The sequence below is a fragment of the Anser anser genome, assembly GCF_964211835.1.
Source record: "Anser anser genome assembly, chromosome: 10".
Classification (NCBI taxonomy): Eukaryota; Metazoa; Chordata; class Aves; order Anseriformes; family Anatidae; genus Anser; species Anser anser.
Genome location: NC_139730.1, coordinates 13,900,741 through 13,926,816, shown reverse-complemented (window position 1 = coordinate 13,926,816; position 26,076 = coordinate 13,900,741). Strand labels below are relative to the sequence as shown.

At 36.6% G+C, this 26,076-nt stretch overlaps 1 protein-coding gene across 7 annotated transcripts in view; it reads right to left on the bottom strand.

Annotated features, from left to right (window-relative positions):
• SCAPER (S-phase cyclin A associated protein in the ER) overlaps positions 1-26,076 on the bottom strand; it is a 241,814-nt gene that overhangs the window by 81,156 nt on the left and 134,582 nt on the right. For all 7 annotated transcript variants that reach the window (XM_083850810.1, XM_083850808.1, XM_083850809.1 and 4 more), the window contains 3 exons: positions 24,183-24,290; positions 8,960-9,096; positions 3,856-3,921 (listed from right to left, as the gene is read on the bottom strand). In XM_083850810.1, the coding sequence (XP_083706936.1) occupies positions 3,856-3,921; positions 8,960-9,096; positions 24,183-24,290 (311 nt within the window). The remainder of the gene's footprint in view (positions 1-3,855; positions 3,922-8,959; positions 9,097-24,182; positions 24,291-26,076) is intronic.

Below are 26,076 nucleotides of genomic sequence, written 5' to 3'. Positions count from 1 at the left end.
ATCTACCAACCGTGTCATGTTTTAAATGGAATTTTAAAAAGATTTTTAAAAAAATTTTAAGCTCAGCCCACTGATAAAAAAGTTGTTTCTTTGTTCACTAGCAGACTTCCACCAAATTTGAATACCTCAAACCTTCCTTCCAAAGAAACAAAACATAGTGGCATTTGTTTTGACACAAAGAACACATTTGCCTTCTTAGTTTTTACACCCTTCACCCTATGACATGACTTCTCTCATTAAATTTGCAGATCTACTCAGAGCACATGTTGGATAGCTGTTACAACTCCTAGTATTGGCAAGGATTTGCTCTGTCTCAGCCAGGTACAGTAGCAGTTAATATTAGCTCACAGTAGTACACTGTGTTCTAGCTAAAAAGGTAACCGTTAACTATTTCATAGCTTCTCAATACAAAAACGTTTTAGTAGAGATCTAATACTGTTTCAGCTAATTCTTCTTGTTATTTTTCTTAGTAAAGTAGGATCCTGTACTTAGTTCTGTTAAGAAAAATGTTGCCTATTATTCTTTCCTGTATTAATTTGTTTATCCACATAAACAGATATGGTCTGGTCTTAAACTCAGAACATGTCTTGTCTTCTCACTCTATCCTTTACAGAGAGAGAGAGAGAGAGAGAGAGAAGGCTACTCTTCTCTTTCATACTTCCATTTTATATTATCTTAGCTTTGTGATGAAAGTGAGCTACACAGTGGCCACCACAGTAGTTTATTTCTAACAGAGTGCAGCCCTAATGGGTGCTGGTGCAGCACCAGGCGTGCAGTGCTACACTCTGCCAAGACATGGACCATGTGGATCTACTGGTGATTCTACTTGCACCTTCCCTGGGATCATCACTTTGAAAGGGCTCATAACTCCAGCCTCCCTGCACTCAGAACAGGGCCAGAACTATAAACATCCTCAGAATCTGTGAGACAGTGCCTCCTTACCTCAGTGATTCGTCCAGAGGCAGGATGCATACAAGAAACGAAGAACAACAAAAACGATCTCACCAAATGCTATGGCTGCAAAATACTGCAACAGATTGCTGTATAGGCATGTGTGCTCAGAGTGCAACATGCAAATTAAGTCCTTAGTTGTAATTACATTTCAGTTCTCATATTTCTTATTTTTTAGATTATGTCAGAATAAATGTGACACTGGTTTCAAAATAGCAAAATCAATCTAGAGAAAATAAAGAAAAAAACTGAGAAAATAAAGAAAAGTTAAGAGGCAGCCAAAAGAAGGATCCACAAATGTATTTGAAACCTCCTCATATTACACCACCTACTCCATTCAGATACTGAGAACATGCAGGAAAGTTAAGGATGTTCCAAGAACAGAGGTAAAAAAGGAAGGCAATAAGAAAGCAGGTGAAACAGAAGATTCTGCCTGAAAGTACCCTAGCATTTCACTGAGAAATAAAAACTGTAGATTGAGAATCAGTCAAGAAATAACAAACAAAACAAAACAAACAACTTGCTTGAGTTTCTGTTGCACTGCTACTGAAACAACTGAATAAAGCACGTCACTGATGATAATCAGAAGTCAGAAAGAAGCTAACATGGAAAAGCTACAGCTTGTCAGTACTGTCAGTTGCTCAAACACACCACATTTCTGCTGACAACTAGAACCTAATGTTTTTATTTTCTGGTAGCAAAGAAAAGCAAAACATAGAAGCTACAAATTTAAAAGTCCTAATTCGCCATGAAATTAATCTTGAAAATTGAAGTGCTGATAATTAAGAAATGAAGCCAACAGAACCTTCTTCCCCGATGTGTTTATGCAGCTGTGCCATCTGGTGGAGATGTTTCATTTTCCTATGTTAAACCTCGGCAATGTTTTTGATTAAAATACATACTGAGATTCAGCAGCAGGTTTTCAAACTACTAAAAAGACTGCATGAAAGACACTGCTTACATGTTAGTCATACAAGCATCAGGGAAGCCTAAAAGCAAGGATCTGAACATCTTAAAGAATAGGGACTTCTAAAAATCACTACCTTGAAGTGTATCAGCAATTTATGAATGATGGAAGCAACAACAAAACACAGAATCTGGTTATTACCTCATCCTGAAAACAAACATCCCCAACCCAGAAAGTCATCATCATTTCAGGATGAAGGTATTTGAATCCAACTGTTGAGCTGCTACAGCCTGACTGACCTTCCATGGACTTCTTGAGCACAACTGTAGGAATGGTTTACCATCTGCCTGCTACCCTAACAAAGAACTGTAAATGGATGCCTGAGGAAAACTAAGAACTGGGTAAACATATGTAATCTTCTTTACTAATCCTTTTCTTGCCCCCATTTTCAGTTTAGGAATCTCTAGAGCTAGATGTTGTTTCCTTGAACCGCTATGAATGCAAGGTAAACTTTCAGCATCTTTTTGTCAACGAGTCCCATATATCTAATTACACACAGCACTAAGAACCACTGATCTTCATTCCGTGCTTCCTCATTCTGGCCCTGGGAGGGACAGCAGACGATCAGTCACCACCATCTTTTCCACACTATTTATGACCTTGTAAATCTCTGTAACATACATCCTTTGCAACTTCCTCCCGCCATTGCATTTTTCTCCAGAATGAGAAGTACTTAATCCCTAACAGAGAAGTTATACCAGAAGTTGTTTCCTTTCTTTCTGTCTGTGAACTCTCAACAATTCCAGTATATCCTTTCTGAGATAAAGAAGCAGAAATGCACATGGCATTCAAAAGATGTAGATGATTTGTACATAATGACATTCATTATTTTATTTCTGCACCTGTCTAAATAATTTTAATAAAGGATTTGCTTTAACTGCTAGGAGTACGGAGCTAGTATTTTCTTGGAACTATGTATCACTTCGGTAAATTCAAAGCCCATCAGTTTGTATGTGAAGGTAGCACTGAGTTCCCGGGTCCCCCGACACTGTGTAGCCCTTAATATACAGTGAATTTCACCTGCCGTTTTACTGCTTTGTTACTGTCTCTCTTCAAAATTATTATTCAGTATCAGCTCTTGTCCCTATTATCTTGAGTATCTTCACATAGTGGTCAAACTGTGTCGTCTCACTGTTTGCCCTCTAGTCCAAGTCCTTGTGACTATGTTGAACATTGTAGGACTGCAGAACTCTACCAGTAACCTCCCTATTTAGCAAACACTGATCAGGCATCTCCACTTCTTTTCAGTTTTTGAACCTATTCCTACTTACGCAACAGCTATATGGATTCCTCTAAAACCTTTGGCAAGAGAGACCTTGTCAAGAACTTTTTGGAATCCAAATATTCTGCATCTTTTGCCAAACAGTTTCAATGCAATCACACAGAAAAGGCTGACTAATTTTCAGCTTCATACTAAGGAGGAGAAATCTGTCAGTGATAACTGCTTGTTTTAATTTTACTATCTACTGCCTTCATCTGTGCCTTATCTTTGACAATAAAATGGTCTATTCTTTACAAAGCTCAATGCCAGATTAAGACACCTGTGCATTAAAATACCTGTGGTTTCCCCATATGAACCTTTGTTTCTGACCAAAGGGAGGTAACACAAGCTTTTCAGTTCCATAATTCCAGTACTGAACTTTCACAATCAGTGTTGAAGAGTACTAAGCTGGAACCTTCTTGCTTCCAGGTAGGAAAGAGATAAGCACATGCTCTCTTTCTATTGCATCTTACATGGTTTAAGATATACAGTGCTTTCAGAAAAAAAAGGCATTTATAACATCTGACCTTTCGTGTTAGGAATTGATCTGTAATTCAATATGACAGTACATCCCATATTGAGTGGGAACCTTACCACACTCCACTGGAAATTTCAGAAGCACTTCTGCTACAGACAGGAAAAAAAAAGTCTAAAATACATAAAGTTAAATGCTTACTTGGCTTTAAATGGGGAATCGGAGACGGCATTTTTTGCTTCCATCAAACTCTCATATTCCTTTGCCCTGGAGGAAGAAATATTAATCATTTATTGACTATCATCTAAAGCATACTGTATGGAATATCAGCAAGGTAATTCTAGCCTTTGCAATTTTTCTGTTTCATAGTTGGTCATGCCATTTCTGACAATTCTGCCTTACCATAATGCATACAGATATTTAACTACTAGTCACTAACAATTATTATTACTAATTTAGTATAACATCAGTACACAAATGGTGGATTTAATTTGACCTTCAATATGGTGACAAATGTTAAAGCAACATATACAATAATAGGGAAAGAACTGTAGAAACCTACTTCATTATAAAATTAACTCATTCATCTGATAAAAATATTAGTAATTTAGACAGGTGGTGTAGATCAGAATACTACAACACAGACACTATAATGAACAAATTATTTGTTTTATTTACAGCTATAGAGGTATTTTTAATGAAATTAATGTCCATTTTGTAACGTTATGAACCTTGTTAGGCATACGGCACAGAAGTAAATACTTCCACTAATGGCTGTTTTACTGTTAGAAATGGAAACAGGACCTATAATCACATACCTGTTTAGACACTTAAAAGTATTATTTACACTGGCCATATGCCAAAAAGCAGGAAGACAGAGACAGGACTTCTTTTTCACCACTTGTTTTGACTGCAACCAGCCTAAACTAGCAGGTGAAAATCATCAGCAGCTCATCAACCAAAACAGGACTTGGAGTGGTAATCCTGTAACACTTTATAACATCTCCCCAACTCCACGAAGTAAAACTAAACCACACACCACAGTGACACAGAAGAATTAAAAATTTCAGAGCCAGAGCCTTGTGAAAAAACATCCAGCAGACACTAAAAGCATCTGGCTATTAAAAACATTTGATCCATTAAAATTGCTCTTTCAATTTTTATTCTGAAATGAAGACCTCAGAGATGCAACACAGACCTCTAGAGCCTGAAGGCAGAACTGCTGTTCAAGTCTGTTGAGGTTCTGTTCTCAGATGAATGAGTAGCACCTCATTCACGGCTGGGAAAACTCTTCACAAGTAAGGACTTTGGCAAGCTGTACCCACACCTGAAGGAAACTTCACTGTCATGCTGGACTAAACCAAATATGTGATTTGTCTCTACCAGTGGCACCCATAAGAATCCCCAAAGGAAGGTGCCAAAACTCCCTCAAGACAGAAGCAGAAAACATCTGCTTCAGGTCAACTTTGACCCATAAAAACGCTGTTTAGTATTAATTTCCAAAGTATTTTGAATATTAACTGTTGTTAGTTGGCATTCTTGCTTGCTTTACAAACATCCAACTGTTTTCTTTTCTTGGTGGTTTGTTTTCCAAATCCAAGATTTTGCCAATGGCTTCCAATTGGAAATGTGTTTTATTGCTCCGCTACAAAACACCAATTTAGTAAAGATTTAATTCCTAATAAATCCTAAGCATTGATTTCATTTACTATTGTATCAGGTCTTTCCTCATATCTTCCTAAAATAAACATTCCCAGTCTTTTCGTCTTTTCAACTTCTCTTCACGAAAGCTTTTTTTTTTTTCGTAACCTCATAATCTTTTTCTGCATTTTTCTACTTTATCAAAGTCCTTTCAGCTAGGTGAGACAATGTTCTATGTCATTTTTAGAAAAAAAATCATCAACGGAACACAGCAACATGACATTTTGATTTTGGCTGTAACAGCAGTTGTTCAAAGGTCTTTACTAATCTGTAAGTAACAGTCATTTTGTTCCTAGGGTTGAGAGAGCTCATTTAAAATCTGAAAGTTTCAGAAATAGTTCACTATTTCTCTCAGGTACACATACTCCACACTTCTTTATATTCTCTCTTCACCCAAGAAGATCAAGTTTTCCAAAGCTACTCAAATTTTCCCTCAGCTTGCTTAACCTAAACAACTTGTGCCACATGCAAATACTGTTACATTAGTACTAGTTCTGATTTGTGGATCATTAATAAAGCTATTAATCACAACTGAATTTAGTATTAAACATGGAGGTGAGATTCCCTTATTAACCTTTTGCCTTCTTTCCTGTCTCAGCCAGAAACAACATATTTTATCTCTGAGTTTTGTACAGACGAGTCAGTCAAACATGAATAATCACCTAAAATATCTGTTACTAAAGAACATGACAGAAGTGCTTTAAATCCATTGCAAAGCTTATCTCAACTGTGTGCACTTCCTACTTGGTAACTCCACCGCTGTTGCTGGGGGTTAGGTTTCAGCAGGCCTCAGTTTGCCATGCAGGCACCAAAGTATTCTTCTCATAGCAGCACATATGTGTTAACCTGAGATAATTTATTTAGCTATATATCAGTTGTTACTATGGCATCAGTTTAACAGCTTAGGGTTATAAATATTATTAATAAGACTAACAAAACTTCTCAACATATCTAATAACCCAGTGATGACAATTTGTTCCCTCATTCACCTTTGCCCTTCATAGCTTTCATATTATTATATTGATTTAGGAGCAAGAAACTCAGGAGAGAAACAGGACCTATTTTAATGCAGTTAGTTATTTCAAATTTTAAATATCACAGCTTCCTAGGAACGGAAATGAATGTGTAATTTCAAGCCATCGGGTATAGGAAGGTTTGTTACCACTACTTCTTTAGAGAAGAGGAATAGTTGCAAATATGTGCTAAAACACAGTTTATAGATAGCAACCCTAAATAAATTACTAGGGACTTCACATATTCCATCTAAGTTCTCAGTTGATTTTGTGCAGTAACTCCCAGCAATCTGCTTGTATTACTGTTTAGATTGTTGAGCAGAAACATAGTAGACATACTCTAAATTATTTAATTTAGCATTTCACATTGTAATTGTGAGATTATTACTTTAACTGCTTTAACAATCATATAATATCCCAAACGGAAGGGACCCACAAGGATCACTAAGTACAGCTCCTGGCTCCACACAGGCCCACCCAAAAATCAAACCTTATGTCTGAGGGCCTTGTCCAAACGCTCCTTGAACTCCAGCAGGCTTGGTGCTGTGACCATGTCCCTGGGTTCCTGTTCCAGCACCCGACAATGCTCTCACTGAAGAACCTTTTCCCGATATCCAGCCTGACCCTCCCCTGTGCCAGCTCCATGCCGTTCCCTCTGGTCCTGTCGCTGTCCCCAGAGAGCAGAGCTCAGCGCCTGCCCCTCCGCTCCCCTCGTGAGGGAACTGAAGGCCGCCATGAGGCCTCCCCTCAGCCTGCTCTGCTCTGGGCTGAACAAACCAAGGGGCCTCAGGTGCTCCTCACAGGCCTTGCCCTCTAGGCCCTTCACCAGCCTTGCAGACCTCCTTCGGAGGCTCTGTAATAGTTTTAGGTCATTCTTATATTGTAGCGCCCAAACCTGCATGCAGTACTTCAAGTGAGGCTGCAGCAGTACATAACATAACACTTTATCATTTTCCGATTACAGCAAACCTCCAAACATCCAAGGCCATAGTTGTCATTACTAGGCCTATTACTATTACTCAACTGTCAATTATACTAACTGTAGAAGACTGGCAAGCCTCGCATGGCTAAAATTAATCTCCTAAATGGATTTTATTTTTCCTCATCTTTTTTTTGTTTGTTTGAAATAGAACAAACTGTTTCATTTTGCTATTGGACATCTTTATTAGTAAGCTTTTTGTGTTAACGTTACATGGAATACATAAGTTTCGTGGTGAAATCGTCAATTTAATGTTTTCTTCAAGGAGAGCAATGAAAAGTTTAGTCACTCTTTAGTCAACTAAAAACAAGCTTAAAAAATGTAAATTTCATGTCTCTCCAATTTAATTCCTCCAAGATTTTGAAACATCCACTGTATTTCTCATTAGTACATCTTTGTAAAATGATGTCTGCTTTAATTAAAATTTTTATGACAGTTATGCTGACTCACCCAGCAGTCTGAAACATCAGAATTCAAAATGTTCCAAAACCCTTTTTCAACTCCCAGTGCCAATAACAAACTATTATTTGAACTATTAACCCGAGGTCTGGCAAACCTTTGACTAAATTCAACAGAAGTAGTTCTTGAGAAAGAATTAAAATTGGACCCAATAGCTGCATTAATTCAACAGGTAACATGAATAAAAATCCACCTTGAGAAATTAGAAACCTGCAAGAATGTATTATCCAAATTCAACAGTGTGTTCAAATGTGAAGTTCAGACACTAGATTTGATCATCCAAAGAGGAAAAAAAATCAGAAATGATAAAAATTGTGTAATTATTTTGTATTTTTGAGATTAACGTACCATTGTTAACATTATTATGAGCTAATATACTAACTCATTTTTACTGTTGCTCTAAAAATCTACACTTTTTTTCTAATCTGCAACACTTCTTGCTTAAGAACAATACAGAGAAAATATGTAACAATGCACTTTACCACCTGAGAAGTATTTTTAAGAGATAAATCTAAAAATATATTATTTAGTTAAGTATTTACTTCAGCTGGGGTCTCCTCAGCTACAGACTGACACTGCAGTTCATGATATAATGTCATTTTGCATATCTTACTGATCTGGAGATGTCACTTTTTAGGCTAATAACAAATTGCAGGTCTGACAACTCACTTTCCATTTTTAGATATTTTTAACTTTCTGTTGTGACAGGCAACAAAAAATGATTAAATTTAGTCATGGGATTTGACACTACAGCAGGCTGACTTCTATTTGTTGATTACTATTGATTTTCTTTGATACTTCATTTAAAAATCAATAGCTAGAAAGAAAAATAGGCATGGTTTACACAAATTTAAACATGCTATTGTATGCTAGAAGATGCTATGGTTTTGGCAGAGCACTGGCATCCAATTATGAGAAAAGCTCTTAACAGGTGAAACCAAGGGCTCCAGATCGATATTCAGTTTTCTTTCTCAATCAGAGAAAGTGGCCATAAATTAGGCTCATCAGTGTTATTTTCAGGACACTCCCAAAGCAAATAACTTATTTTTTCATTTTTTAAGCCTTCCATGGCACTCATACTAAAGGACAAAAAGTAAAGTTCAGAACAAAACTTAAAACAAAACAAACAAACAAAAACAATAGCTTTTACTACCTGGAGTTCATCCGTGCTTTTAACTTTTTGGCTTTCTTTTTGTTTTTTTGCTTTTCCTCTCCTTCTTTCAATGGTTCCACAGGAAGAGAACTCTCAATCACAATATCCACAATGTATTTTTTTAATGACAGGTGCTCCTGCATAAAATATTGAAATATTTAATCTTACAGTGTATGGTAGTGTTTATAGATTATCTTCCCAGAAATAAGTAGTGGAAAATACTTAACAAAAGGTGAAGAAAATTAATAAATTTAAAACTAAATTTTAAACACTAGAAACACTCCCTCTATTTATATTCCAGAAAAATAACAATACACTCAAGAAAATTACGAGCTAACTGCAAAAACTTGAAGTGGAAAAAAAAAGACTTGAAAGAACAGGTGGAGGACAATATGATAAACTGGAAAATGCAGTTACCTCACTATTTTACTGCAAAATGTTATATACTCTCCAACACTAAACTCCTTATCTGCAGAAAAACAGGATAGGAAAAGCTTGTTCTACGGTTAGAACAGAAGTACCTAACTGAAGATGACCACATACTTCTAAAAACAAGAAATTACCTTCATTTATTCCTGTTTACTCTGAGGTACTTTCAATCTAGATCACCCCAATACAGTTCAAAGTCTACTTTTAAAATAAATATTTCTAATTTTGAGGTGAAAAACTGAAAAAGCTATTCCCCTGAAGCTGTCCCAAATTTGGATTGACCTATGCTACCCATGCATGGACACTCGAATCTTTGTAACAATTCCAGTGACCAGCAGGCTGCCCAGAAACTGCACACTTAAACAATGTCAAACATGCCCAACACCTCTAGAAACACTGGTAAACTGCTCAATACCTTTTTTTTCCTCAGTTCTCTCAAGCCAGAAATTTGCTCAAAGCACTCTATGCATCAAGTTAGTTTTCAATGGCAAAGAGGAATTTCTACTCTTATCCTTCTAGACATACTTTTCAGTTTAATGTGCATTACTTCATTTAACCTCTTCTGAACTGTGTACTCCAGATCCTTGTCAGTGCAAGAAACTTATACTGATTTAAAGACATAAACATTAACAGTGACCCACTTAAACTACTACAACATCCTCAACTAGTCCATTTCAGTTGAAAAATGTGGCTACAAAAGCCAATTTTATCAGATTCATTTTTACAAGTAATAAGAAGCAAATATTTTAATGCCAGTTACTAGAATATACTTACTACATTTTTAATATAACAAGGCTTATATTTGTTTTCTTATAGAATACTGAACACATTATGAAGTATAAGCCACCACTGCTTATTAGGATAATTTGTGCTTGAAAATGAGTGCCACAACGAGAAGCTGTTATTCCTTTTTTTTTTTTTTAAAAAAAAAAAAAAGTATTCTTAAAATTCAAAGTAAAAGTTGAACTGTTAAAAAATTAAAGACAATATTTTGCAGAAAATGACCTATGTTTTTTTTTTTCCACTGGTTCTTTCACTGATTCAGGAAAGTATTATGCTTGTTGAAAACAAAATAAATCTTTGTGAATTTTCCTGGAAAAAGACCATTTAGTTTTTGTAAAGCATTAGAGCATGATATAACCTAGCAATATATATTTGGTCAAAATAGTAATTGAAATTTCTATCTTAAATCATATGAATGCAAAATGAATACTGAATGAATATCAGACATAAAAAATCAAGTACAAAAATCTAAGCAATTTCTAAAACAGTGCCTTTAACTTGGCTACACTGCCTACCCTGCCTAACTCCCAGTATATCTGAGCATTTTCCCTGAATTTATTGTCCAAGTAATTCAATGGAAACTGTATTAGTCATATGTAACAGCAAGTCTAACAAGCTTTTATAAGAATTTTTCCCGTTAGTCAGATCAAACTTTTCCTCCCCACTAATATTATCAACATCATTTTAGCAAGAAGTGCTTCAAGGAAAACTATCCTAAGGCATCTCAGAAGGCTACCCCTCAGAGCATGACGCAGTATTACAAGAGAGCAACACACCCCAACATTTGATGAGTTAGTTCTTAACCAGTTCAGAGTAGCACACATTAACACAGTTGAAAATAGCAGTCACTGACTGAAACTTCCTTATGACAAACAAAAACCTTGTCATAAGGCTCAAACATCACAGGCAATTGATGGTTTCAAGTTTTTCAATATTAAGAAAAGAAAGGACTTTATCAGAGCAAGCTATGTATGATATTATTCAGCTACTAAGCTTCAGGGTACTTAGCTGCTGGCATTTTGAGGGTGTTCACTTACTCAACAAGTCTAATAATTATTTGATGGGATTCACATGCACTCCTGAAGTAGTATCCCTCCACAGGGTTATTTCCTAGCAGTTTACATATATTACATCCAATGAGTGCGATGAAACCCTTAAAAAATGATCATGAACATTAGAAGAAATGTTCTATATCTTTGTTCAACAGTGAAACTGATTTTTTGGTTCGTCAGGTCTTCAAACTATTTGCTGTATCCTTTCAGTGACAGCCAGAGCAAAATGAGGTTAATACTGCCCTTTGAGATGGACACCATGTGAGAAATGGGGCAGAATGTCCTCATTCAGGTGCAGTCAACTTGCTGTCTTCATGCTACAGAAGAGCAACAGCAAGCCTGCCATCAGACTTCTGACAGGCAGAAACGAGGAGTGAGACAAAGCCTTGTAGTATCCCTCAGCAGACACTCAGGTCTGTTTCCCAATCTGATCCGTGGCTTAAGAGAAGACTCACAGAGAACCACAGAGTTCAACAAGCACATTTCATTTATCAGCCTGGGAGGGCGAAAAGAGGTCTTGCTGTAACCACCCTTCGTGCTATTGATAAACCGTTTTGTTCATGTGAACTCACTTTTGTGAGGATATTTCTCAGAGTTCTCAGCTTTCAAAGTGTGGCAGTTTGGATTAACATCAGACTTCATACATACAGCTCGTGAAAGATGGACTAGAGTAATAACACCTTGTGTCACAAAGCCCATCACTTTTTCAACGTACAGATCAAAGCACAGGACTATCACTGCAGGCAGATCACTACTCAGGTGTGAAACGAGTATAACTAATAGCTCAGCATTGAATGACAACTTGAGTCTGGGAAGATGGCTGCTGCCAATATTGTGCTTCAGTGCAGTGCAGAAATATTTATTCCCAGGTATCACAAAGCTCCTACTTGTTACCTGGAAAAAGAAAGGCTTTTAAATCCACTGAGCCATGTTCAAGTACTGTGTGTCCAACCCTTCAAATTAAGTTCATTAGTAATTTTACTTGTACAACCATCGGCCAGACAGGTTAACGTACCAAAAAAGTAATTGCTCTAAGTGTATGAAAGCGAGTCAAGCCAGTACACTGCTTAGACAATAAACTAACTTCCTCTTTTGAATGCTTTTATTTAAGCAACAATTTCATCACTGAGTTTTGGTTATTTTTCTCTCATTTCTAATATAGGTAATGCAGAATAACTAGGTAATCTATTCACTTCTTCCTTAAAGCTTTTTACTTATTTAAAATTAGTATTATATAAGTAAATAGTAAATCCAGTAAGAAATATTGAGACTAATTTACCCACACCACAGAGGCATTCTGGGGTTTGGTTTCAGGACAGCAAGAAAGCACGTTACTGGCCTGATTCTGTGCTATGCTGAGCACATTCTGACAGATAATTAATTACCTAAAACCCTCAGATATTAGTAAACCATCAAATCTTTGGAGGCGTTAGGCTATTATAAATGCAAAGCTGTATTATGTAAATTCTCTAATGAAAGCTGGCTGTTAAGATCTGTATTCACACCTACCACAAAATCAGGTGATTTTCACTGCTGGTATAGAAACCACAGTCTCAATAGTTATGCAAATTCTCAAAAGCTTTGCTTTCAACAATGATGTAGAATATAGGACTAACCCAGGAAAACTACTAATGCTAAACTTTTTAATCCAAAAATAAAAACAGAACCACAGCTCACCAGTAAGCTGTGATGGTCATTAAGTATCAGCTTTCTGCCATCATTTTTCATACTTGATAACTCCTGCTTTAATTTGCGGTGTTGATACCAATTATATTGCAAAATAAGGTATTAACTTTCACGAACCTAGAAGAATCTATGCCACAATCTGGCAAAGTTGGTCTGTACAGGAATTGAATGCTGGTATATTTCTTCACAATGTGCTGTACATGTCCCTCTATATATTCTTGTATGGTGATAGCTCGATAATGCAGTACAGTATAAATGCTCCTGCTATTTCCCTCCAGTGTGGTGAATTAGTGAATGTGTTCACCTAAATTAAAGGTTATTTTTGAAAACCTTAAAGTATACTGTACCTGTTTCTGAGGAGGAGACTCTCTAACTGAGAAAGCTATACAAGAGTATAAGCTACGTGAGAGTAATCTGATAAATATATACAATTTGATATTTAATGGTACTCTGTATAGATGCATGCTGGTATTTGAGGTCTTTAAAAATTGAGTCTTACAGACTTAAAATATTTTTAATATAACACTGAAGATCTTTTTAAAACAAAATAAATAAACTTTCTGTACAAAATTTCACTACTTCATTTACAAGTAGTGATAGAAACTGACATCAAATGCACATGTAAAACTGCAGCCTCAACGCAGCAGAAGACAAAAATAGATTATTTACCAAAAGCGTCTTTGCTTTTCCTCTCTTCTTCCTGCATCTCAACTGTTTTGACTTCTAGTCACTGAGAATCCTGACACTTTCCAAATGCAACAGATGGACCTCATCTACAAACTCCATGAGAAATTGACTTGCCAAAACCATAATATAGCTAAAACTAGTAAGGTCACCCATGAAGTCACATTCTTGCTGGTTATTGCTTAGTCCCATTCAACTGTCTGAAACAGGAAAAGCTACCCAGTTCTTTTCCTGTCTTAAAGCTGAAAAATTATAGTTGATGAAGCACTTCTTATAACCAAACTTTTCTCTATACATCAAATTAAATCTCTTTCTTATATGATAAGCTTCAAGCCCAAGGATTAAAGAATTACTATTATTATTCTCCAAAATCAAGTAAAATTTTCAGACTCCAAAAGAAGCATAATTGAAAAATTTTTCCATGATCACTGCACCAAATCTACAAAATGCTGAGACATTACACAGCTGAGTACACTGCACTTTAGACTGGACGAGGAAAACCACACCATAAGCAGGATTCTGAATCTTGGTGATCTGTACAAAATACAAGAGATGGGGAAGAAATTTTCTAATTGACTCCCTCTTCCTACAATACCCATTCATATGACCAGTACTCTTGTCTGTGTCCTAATTACAGCAACACTACCCATGAGTCTGACCTTGATAGAAGAAATGCTGCATATATCAGTATTTGTCAAATCAGAACACAAGCAACTCCAAAAATTATTTTCCTACCCAATCTCTTTGACACTTCTGTGTCAAGACTGCTATTCATTTGCTAAAGCCTTTTTCCAACCCTGTCTCTGCACATGAAAGACAGTTCATAAAAACCTCTAAATTACCTACAGTGCTTGTCCCCATTACTGCCACATTACATTCTCCAATCACCAGTCTTCTGTTTTCTCATTCCTCACACACTGGGTATCTCAAAAAACTGCAGTCCACTCAACTTTTTCTTTCACACCCTCACTTAAAATTCCTTAATCATAATCCCAAAAAAAAAATAGTCAAAAGCTAACCTGTTGAATGCCAATAACTGTTTTCTTTCCTGCTTCCATATTCATCTGTGTCTATTCATTTTACTTCACCTATTGACTGTAACCCTTCTTGTGATATGACTACATTTTGTTATGTGGCTGCAGAAGTGATGCCAAGTCCAAGCTGCACACGTCTGGAGCTGCGTGCGTCAATGTACGTTATAATTTGACTTAAAGTGTGCAAGCTCTGTACTTAAGCAGTTTTCCAGTATCAGAAGATCATAACATAAAATGCTTCATTACAAGAAAAAAAACCCTGTTCTCAGATCAAGGATAAAATTAACACAGCAACACCACAAAGGTATTCAAAAACAATGGGACACTACTTTTCATTAAAAAATAGCAAACAGAGAGAACGCAAAGAAACATTTTCCAATAAACACTTCTTAATTCAGTATATTTAAATTAGTGGTAAAATCTTAATGACCTACAGAAAACAACCAAAATATGAACTACGTTTATAGTAGCACTATTAGATTGTGATGGAAGATGTGCCAAATGGAATTCTTCCTAACAAAGTTTGCTCGTTCTAAAATTAGGAGTGAACATAACACCAACATTTATTTTTCCTATCTTTTCTTTTTAAATAAGCCTTGTCATCTTACGAATTCTGCCTAGGATGAGATTGTGTAGGTAGGACAATATTGTAGTAAGCCATCTGGATTTGCTCAAGCTGAGAAAAAATGACAGTCTGGCATTTGTTGCTGTAGGGCAGTCATAAATTAAGATCCTGTATTCTCTTGAGCACACAGTGCTCCACGGTAGCTCTCATGAAGCACAATATTCTCCCTAATATGTAGCAGTAGCAGCCAGGGAAAGAAAACGCTGAAAATCCTCCCATCTGAAGCTAGTCAGGCACGGACAGGAGTTGCCAGGATCATCAGACAGTATATCAAGTATTTTCTGCTGGTTTCTGTAAGCTCTGGAGGGACCTGTGCTACCACAACTCAGCACTGCAGTTAGATCCTTCTGTACAGCAACATGCATGTCAAAGCCTGACCCTTCCAACGTATAGCCCATTTTATATGAAATATGACCCAGTGCTTCATTAGCTATGTTGCCATTTTGTTTCAGCTGACCAATTCACATAAGTGGTAAACCCATTTGGCTATTGGACTTCCACCCCCCCCAAAAAATGAGCCAAAATGACCTTCTTAGAATCTGAAAAGTTTAATTTTTTTTTTTTTCTGTATTACTTTTCATTTTCATTCCCATCTGCATTTCTGGGTCCTGGCCAGGACTGAAGCTGAAGTGACAGAATACCCTAAGACTGGTTATTCTTATTATTTCTGTATTCCTTCCAACCTTGAATTCACAAGTTTGGAAAGAAAAGGCATTCTTGTAAGTTTTCTAACCCATTTCTGCAGACCAAGGCAACTCGAAAAATATCTGACACTAGCTATTTATTGAAATTTGATCTTCAGAACTTCCCAGCACTTTTTGTTTTTCCTCTCGTATCAATAGTAAAATAATACAAGTGAGGAAGATTATTAAGAAATACTTGCAGTAACTTAGATCACATCTTAATTGATGTCATTCATTTACCACTTTAATGAAAAAGTCAATAGCAAACTGAGTATTCTATACAAATGTAAGCTACATAAGGCATATACTCTATCAAATCTATAAGCAACTATTCTGAAGCCAATATATATCTTTCGGATTAACTTGCAGAGTTTCTTTACCTGTTTCAAAATAAACAATTTTCTGTAACTGCAGAATATAATTTTAAAAGGTTTTTGATATTTATTACCAGTGCCAGCAAGAACAGTTTCTTACTTGTATATAATCACTTAAAAGATGTATTTGCCAAATTGTGAGGAAATTTTTAAGGTTCAATTCTAAATCACGTTACCACAGGAATATTTTTTCACAATTTTATTACATGCTTCAACAAAACTCCTCAGTAGACTCATTTTTTTTTCCTCACAGCTTAGGACAATATTTAATATGGAAAACAGATGCTGAAGTAGATTGAGTTATATCAAATGCAAAATTCAAATCTTCAATGTTATAGCCTATGACAGTCATTAATGCTGAAATATAACCGTTTGAGATCAAATATTGTTATAATACAAGTGATGATACAAACCCAAATACCGGAAAGATTCAAAATAAGGAAGGTATTTACCTGTTATCATTCATAAGAATTATGACAAGTGCTTTGTATGCAAAGAAACACATACAAAAATGAATAGATATTCCAATATTTTCTCAAAAATCAGTATTTTAATTATTCACTCCGTTTCTATATTAGAATGTGCTTTAGACGATCAGTATAGAATCACAGAATCATTAAGATCGGAAAAGCCCTCCAAGATCATCAGGTCCAACCATCCCCCTACCACCTACCTACCACTAAACCATGTCCCTAAGCACTATGTCCAACCTTTCCTTGAACACCCCCAGGGACGGTGACTCCACCATCTCCCTGGGCAACCCGTCGCAAGGCCTGACTGCTCTATCTGAGAAGAAATGTTCCTTCATTTCCAACCTGAACCTCCCCTGGCACAACTTTAGGCCATTCCCTCTAGTCCTATCATTGTTTATCTGCGAGAAGAGGTCGACCCCTGGTTCCCCACAGCTTCCTTTCAGGAAGAGAAACAGGAGAGCAAATAATTGCAGAGAGCAGTAAGGTCTCCCCTGAGTCTCCTCCAGACCAAACAACCTCAGTTCCCTCAGCCGCTCCTCATAGGACTTCTGCTCCAGACCCTTCACCAGCTTTGTAGAGCATTAAAAAAAAAAAATAATCGTATAGAGCGTTAAACTTTTTTTATACATTCAAAATTGAAGACTGGCCTTTCATTAGAAAAGTGTTTTTTTTTCCACTCATTTCTACAGTTTAATAAATATTTATTTTTTTAAAAGTAAGGGACTGCTTTTTTAGCATGTCCAAACTAAATACTATTCTTACTGCTCAGGCCGACTGTACTTTTAGTCACCTTGCTTGCCTGTAAATTCAATGATATGACAGCCTGCCACTAACATATATAGCAAATCATGTTCTGAACAGTAGGTTCAAATATTCCTTGTGATTTTCAATACCATTCTACTTGTTATTTCAAGCTGTGGGAGCAGAAGGCAAAGTAAAGCTGTTTCTTCCAAGAGAGGGAGAATTCCACTCACTGGACATGAAAAGCACCACTGCAGACTAGGGCAGAAAGCTGGAAGGCACTGACACTGTCACCTGGCTGCACGGACAAGCAAGAGAAAGGGGAAAAGGGAGTACAGTTGGCCCTGCCAGCAGTAGTTTTTCTTGCTGGCTGTGAACATTTGAGATATCAAAGCCAAAAGGAGGAAGGGTGCAGCTGTTGGCAATGATCTATCACAGTTAAAGACACAGCCAATAAACAATTAATCATGTAGATTTTTGCCAAGAAAAACACCACTTTATAATATATTAAATGTAAGAAGCTGTTGCTGCTCAAAGTACAAAAAACTAGTCAATGTATGGAGTACTGAGAGATCTTCTGCAAGCTGCATCATGGATGAAACTTCCTAATTCCCTGACAGCTCATGACAGCTTCTTCTAGGCAAATGCATCCACGGCAGAATTATGAAGCCCAAGAGTTCCTGTATTGGATGGACTCCAGGTATCCAACAGGTATGAAAGATCCATAAACAAATTTGGACCACAGATGCTTGGCCTAATTCCATTCCTCTAGCCACACACAAGCCCTCTAAAAATCTTCCCTTCCTTGGGAGAGGGGGGAAAGAAAAGAGAACATGAGGCTATATTGGTCTGGGCAGGTTTTAATTGTAGGTGATTAGCACTTTGTTTCTGCTGAGCAACAGAGACGACAAATGGGCTACTGTAAACAAAGTTTTCAAACTATCTTGTCTAGATTAACTGTAACAGCACCCTGTGCACTGAGCTTTTCAAAGCTTGCACCTGCTACTTCCCTCTAGTATATGCGACTGCAAATGCATCATCCAGAGCACTGTTCTCCAGTCTCTCTGTGAAGGCTCCTCTTAAAACCTTTGTACCGGATGGAATACACAGCACTGCAAATCTGTCATGAATTTTATCCCCTCAAAAAAAAAGAAAAAAAAAGAAAAAAATGGAATAGTGGCTGCAAAAATGGTGGCTGGAAAACTATAATCAGATGCCAAGAAAGAGTGCACTTGCAATGGAGCCTATATTAATTCTGTGGGTAAAAGAAACAGCAATACTGTTCAATATTTGATCAAGGTGTAGGTACCACTGCATTACTCAGAAATTAGTTAAGTATTATATACCACTAGATCTGAGTCAAGGTCATCCCCTTGTATTGCAGTGTTGGTAACTGATCACTGAAGTCGTAACAGATGTTTGAAAGAGACTGGAGTGCAAATACACAGCAAAGTAAGACCCTAGCTGCACACCTTCAGCACACAGAGCTCATAGCTGAAAAAATCAGAGCCACATGAAAGCCTTAGCCCAGAGCCTTGAGTAATTAACAACGACAGGAGAGCTTAAAGCTGAATGCTGAGAACTTTCATTAGCTAAAGTGAAACTAAGTATTAAGATAGCTAAAAACACCCTTAGCAACACAATTCAAGCTGACATTTAACTTACATGTGAAAGTTCGAGAGGAAAAAAGAGATATTAATCTTATATAACAATTTTGAAAGACCACAGTTATAACTACACCAAACCCCTCTATTAGATTAAATGAAAAAAATTGGTCATCTTTATTGCTATCATTTTCCATTTTGCTTAATTGTATCTTTTGGAAAAGTTACACAATGAGTTCATAGGACAGCACTGTTCATTTGTATAAAAAGTTGAAAGCACTGATTCAGAAAGAAAAATGAAAAGCATTTTTCCCATTAATATTAAGGCTGAAGCAATAAAACAATAAAGGCGGAGAATTTAATTTTTAACAAAAACCTAAAGGTTAAAAAAAAACAGCAAAATCCAGGCATCACGAAGTCTCTAGACAAGAAAATCCCTTTTAAATAAGCAGAAAAAGAGGAAAGGTCAGGCATGAAAACACTCCCACATCTCTTTCCTGCAGTAATTTCTTCTGTAAAAAAATACTGGAAGCAGCATACAACTTTGAGAAAACAGCTTGACTTCTTAAAGAAAAACAACCCCGCACCCCCAAAAAGTCTTAGGAATGAAAACTCCTACAACATCAACTTGGCTAGTGTGCTGCACTAGCTATAAACCTTACATGGCTGCAACAGAACTCAAACCAGCACAGCTCTGCTTTTCCAGTCAGCCTCTTACCACATCCTGGCAGAAGAACAACCTTGCCAGTGTAACAGTGTCCGTACCAGGGGAATGCGCCAGAGCAGTTCGGCACATTGTAAATCAGACCCCACTACAATCTAGACAGACCTACGCCAGAAATCCTTTGCGCTGCAACCCCAGCCAGCCTGACAACCCACACAGCACAGCAAGCTTTAGTCCGTTGGGCTGATTTTTTCTTAAAAGGAACGTGGGTGGGCTCCACCAGTCATGCCTTTCTATAAACCCTCACATTTTGATGCTGTCAATCTTCAGACAACAATTGCTTCTCTCCGTCACAGAATCGTATTTTCATTTGACCTGATCTCTGAGAAGTTATTTCATTCTTATCATGATAAAACAGTCAGTTTTCCTCCCTGATAAATAAAAGCACACATTTTTCACATATGCAAACACAAGTTCGTTAATATTCCTCCATTAAATTCCAGCATTCACCTTATATAAATTAACCAAACCCCTGCCAGGTTACCTATTTTGTTTGGTGTTTAGAAGTACCCTTCACTTATTAGAAACATTCATAGACTGCATGGAATTACATGATTTATACTCTAAATATCCCCTAAAACCATGCTATTTAAATGACAGGAGATAGAGAGAAGAGATAGGATAACAGTTCAAAGAAGGAAGCTAGGATTACTACTGTTAGGAGTACTTCTCAAAGCAAACTAGGATAGACAAGACAGATAAGGAGAAAAAAAGGAAAGAAGAGGAACATAAAAATGAATCCTCTAAAAGCTACAGGTGGGAGCAAAGCACAGAAGGTCCCAGAAGAGACCTACTCCTCAGTCTGATCAGGTAGCATATGTTGTCCTAGGGCTTTTTAAGGGGGCACTGTTTCAGCCACATTAGTGGCCTTTGTATGAAAAGCCTAGCGTCTCCCACAGGCTCTGATTCAGCAAAAAAAAAATTAGTCATAACTTGATTCCAGTGCCATCGATGAAACCAAATTGCACACACTGTTTACATCTTCTGCTGAACTGAAAGTAATATGAATTGTAAGGCAGGGCACAGGAAATCAATAGGACAGAAAACAGCAGTGTAAAAATAAGGTAAAGCAGTAAGTTTGGTGGAACAAAAGCTGCATTTAAGCGGGCCAAAAACTACACAGAGCGGGAATGTAGGCAGGACATTGTTACCGCCCTGAAGACAATGGTGAAATGACACGGGGCAGTGACAGCACTGCAGATTTCAGAAGCGTAACAAAGGAAAGACAAATCCTACCTTGTTGAAAGAGCTTTACCAGCTACCTTAACGAATGTATTTATAAGAGACTAAACTAAAAAAATTAAAAGTTAAAAAAAGTGAATAGACGTTAATTTGCTTTCATGTGATAACCACAGTTTCAAAAGCAACAGAATTTTGCTCTAAGAGAAATCTACATCCTTTTCAGCTGAAGACTGATAAACCCCCAGAAGAAGAAAGCCCCAAAAGCAGAGATAAAATAAAGCTGTCACACAGTCTTAGAAATAACTTCATATTTTTAGTATCTCCATTCATAACAAAACTATTTTCCACGTTTCACCGAACAAATCACATTTACATGTGAATTCATCTTATTGGTTAAGAACCAATACTACCTGTCAGCACTTGCACAATATATGCTTAATTCCAGAACAGAAGAAAATTGCTACAGTATAAAGTATGCTTTTATCTCTGAAATTGTTGAAGAACCTACAGATAATAGGCAAAGGAAAAAAAATCTACATTTTTTTTTTTTTTTAATCTGGCAAGATTAACTAATTAGCACCCACCTGGCCTGGAAAAAAAAAAGTGTCAGTGCTGTGGCTTTTAACTTTTTGCTTACAGACAAATCAACCAACAAAACCCCTTACTGTACCAAAGCATATTGTACAAGCAGGAACTTAAATCAATTCCCAAAGTCTAAAGGAGCTATTTAAATCTTACCTCCTGCATTACAGATATGGGCAAAACAAATACATTTAATTTCCTTCAAGTAATAACGAAGAAATTCTATGGCCAGATTACAATAAAAGAATATTTCTTTCTAGGCAGCTACCTATTATGCTTAACAAGCTTAAAACAAAATGAGTCAAAGATCAAGAGTAAGTTATCTGAGGTGTCAAGTGCATAAGGTTAAAGGTGAAATTTTATTAGGTCAGAGGTGATATAAATAAAATCTTTTATGTCAAAGAAGAAGGGTCACAGACAAGACGTATATAATCAAAAGACATCACAGATGACAAGTAATAACTTTAAGTAGTACAAGTGTGTTCTCACTACAGATATCTTCACTGATTAAAAAACTGAAAAACAATGATGAATAACTAACCAAATATATTAAAGTGCTTCACTGGACTGCAGTTTTACTTCTACATGATAGTCTTGAAATTTGTTTTCATGTACTTCAAAACTTACCTAAAGTTACTGAATGCTTTTACTTGTGGAGGAGACAAAGTATGATATTAACTGTGTGTGCTGAATAAAAAGGTACAAAAAACAGATTGCTCTAAGAAATCAAATAGCTTTTCTACTTCACAGTAACCAAACCTCTAGCATTTATGTCTTACTTCTGTTCCTTGAAAAGAGAAAACTGGGGTGGGAATCAGGCCAAGGTAATTTCAGATTACAACAGTACAGTTCAGAATTGTATACTCAGACAATTTAAAACACAGATACAAATTAAAAAATGTATATATCTAAGAATGGAAGTACTGTTATGTTGCCAGTATGTCAAATACTACACACCAACTGGATTAAGGATATTTAAAATCTGCTTTTGTAATTGTCAGGCTGTTCATTCAGTTAAACTGTTCTCTACTTTTACTGCTGCACTAAGAACTCATTCAAAAAGTACCATACACTGAACCTTCATCTTGATTTAAAGCTCACATTGCTGAAAAAGCAGCAGATTTTTTTTTTCAGTTTTGCTGAAAAGCAGTTCCTTTAAGCATATGGTGCCGGACACAACAAAAATCAAGATATCTGTGCCCTCTAGTGGAATTTCTTTTTCACCAACTGGGACAAATGCAGCTGTTATAAGATGATCCCTGTTTCTAGAAGACAGAATTGTTAAGCTGCCAAATCTAATGTTGCAAACTGTATATAACTACCCTCAGACCAAAGAAAAAGTTCATCTTTTTCCTCCATATTCATCTGAGGTAGTGGCACAGTAAGAACCACTCAGAAGTGGTTAGCTAGATACAAATAAAGACTAGGTAGCTGCATGAAACCTCAGTGTTAGAAATTGCCTGCTCCTTGGTGCATGCATAGACATGAAAGAATTCTGGGAGATCTCACAGCTTACATTTATTTCTAGAAAACTAGATGCAGTATGAAGGCTTCTCCCTTATGTCCAGCTAGATAAACCCAGTACCTAAAACCAAATTCAATACAAAAGAAATTCCACTAACCACTCTAAAAGAGCAGAAAAACAGAGAAGAAAGTATACATACTTTCACCGAAGTTAGGAAGGGGTAGGCAAAATGCCAACTCCGCAGAAGCTTTCCATTTTTCCAGTGATAACTGCCCCTAGGGATTTCAGTACCTCAGTGATTTAACTTTCCAAAGCTTTTTGAAAATGAAAAGAAGGTACTTGTGGCAGTGATGAGCTGTAAAGAGAATATTTCTCTAGGAAAATAGTAACAAGAACCGTGCAGGAAAGAACAAGACAGCAAGTACTTTAAGTACTGAGCAGTAACATCTGAATGGTTGGAAACCTGCTGCAAAAAGACGCTGTGAGATTCTTTACTTCCTCCTCAAAAGCTACTTGGAAGAAGCAAAAGATAAAGGGAAAGGAATAGCTATGGGATTGTCCAAGACGCTAACAAGTTAGATGTGGCCAAGGTGAGATAATAAATAATAGCATTTGAGTTTAGAGGAGACTTGTATTTGACTGTTCTAGTATCTGGAAGCATCATCCTCATGGGTAAGCTATTTTACAGCTATACTGAAGTGGGTTTTATTTAAAAGCAGAGAAGAATATTTACTATTTGGAAAGGTATAAAATGAATGAAAATAAAGACCACTCCTGGAACAACACATCAGACTTTTATGACGAAAAGATAAATACAGTGATATGAAAAATAGCTTTGGATTAGTAGTAGAGCAATTAGTCACAGTTTTATACACAGCCTATTTCAAACAGCAATTGCCTTAAGTATGTGAATCCACAGTTTGTTTCATTCATTTTCATTAGTATACTATACTCAAAAAGGCACTGTTAAACCCATGCTAACACAAATGTCCACAGTTCCATTCCGTTCTAAGAATTTTAGAGACTTTCTTAGGCTACTCAGCTGGATGGCATTATAAAACCAGAAGGAAATTAAAATAGTAAGAGTTACTACACAACATACCACTTCTTCATCTGAAAGCTCTCGTCCTTGTATACTACTGTTTTCTCTCACAGCTTGTTGGTGTTTTTTCCCTTTAATGTGGCTAAAAAGGTAGACTTCCGATGAAATCTGTAATGACAATGAATTATTAGTGACTTTTCTCCCCCCTTGATAATACTATCGTCTATAAATAACAGTATTTTAAATGTAATATATACCAATTTGTCAGAAGTAGGTTCAGAATCTGCCACCTAATTAAAGTGCTATCAGTTACCCTTAACATCTTTACGATGGTATTTGTTTTACTAAAATATATTTTTGATTTTGTCACATAGAATTTCATCACAAATGTGTTTAAAACTAGCAGGTTAACTATATATTACTCTCTACAACTACCTCAAAGAAGGCTGTAGCGAGGTGGGGGTCCAGTGTCTTCTTCCAAGCAACAAGCAGTAGGACAAGAGGAAATGGCCTCAAGTTGGGCCAGGGGAGTTTTAGATTGGATATTAGGAAAACATTCTTCACTGAAAGGGTTGTGAAGCATTGGAACAGGCTGCTCAGGGATGTGGTTGAGTCACCATCCCTGCATGTCTTCAGAAAACGTGTAGATGTAGAGCTTAGTGACATGGTTTCATGGTGGACTCGGCAGTGCTACGTTAATGGTTGGACTGGATGATCTTAGGAGGTCTTTTCCAAACTCAGTGACTCTATGATTCTGTACAAATGTTAACTGGAATTGAAGGTCACCTGAAAACACTTAACTGACAATACAGCAATAAATACCCTGTCACCAGTAGCGAGTTAAGGGAGCAAACTATGTTGATTAGGAAAAAATGATGCATTTTTTCATTTCTGAAGAACTATTTTAGGTTATTTCAGCACACTATTTTCACTGCTGCTTTACTCATTAAGAACCCAAACTGTCTAGACTTCTTCACAGCAATTAATTCCTACTCAAAGGCTGGCATAGTTGCCTATGTATTAACCCACAGGTTTTGTTTTAACATGAGATGTGATACAAATGCTGCAGCTTAAATGGTGATACCAGCAAAAAATTGGCATAAAGATGCAGCACATAGACAGGATTTCAAAAATCCATAAAAGCGATATAAACAGTACTTTTTCTTTTTTCTTCCTTTTTTTTTTTAGCGCACAGATGAATCAAAAATACACTAGAACAAACACCACTAAGATTCAAGCATGGCTCTGTATCTCAACTTTAGAAAAAATCACACCGTTTTTGTTGTAAACATACATACGTAAAGTTCTTCGTAATGGATTTCTATATTCTGAGAGATTGGGATATTAACCGTGTCTATTTAAAAACATCTATCTTAGGCTTTGTGATCTCTCTGATGAATAACCACGGAACTACTATGTTTTATTTCGTTCATGACCTGATTATGGCCAAACCTTAACAGTTCCAATTATAAAATCTGTTTTAGAATAATTACATCAGTAAATTAAGTAATTGTTGAAAAACAATCAAATAGAAACAAACAAACAAAAAAAACCCCGAAGCAGCACTTTCTTCTTCATGTAACCATGAGGAATTCCAGCTGATTGCCAATGGATTGGACTTCCGGATTTTCAGAGCTCAAGCACAGAACTTTATCCCTCAGCCTAATTTACGTAAACATCTTTATTTTAAATTACATAATGACTTGCCAGCTGATTTGCAGTATAGTAAGAGACTTTAAAAAAAACACACCTTGGCTTCTCATCTCATTTTGACTTCTCTCTGACTTCATACACTGGGCTTTCATTCGGAAAGGCATGTTCAGTGAATGTACAAGACTCCACTCTGCTGAACCCTGAGTTTCTGTTTCAGCACTACCTGAAGTAATCCTGTGTAATCTTAATGCAGCAATTAAAGAGAAATAATGCTTATATAATTTCCTAGCTAAGATGTAAG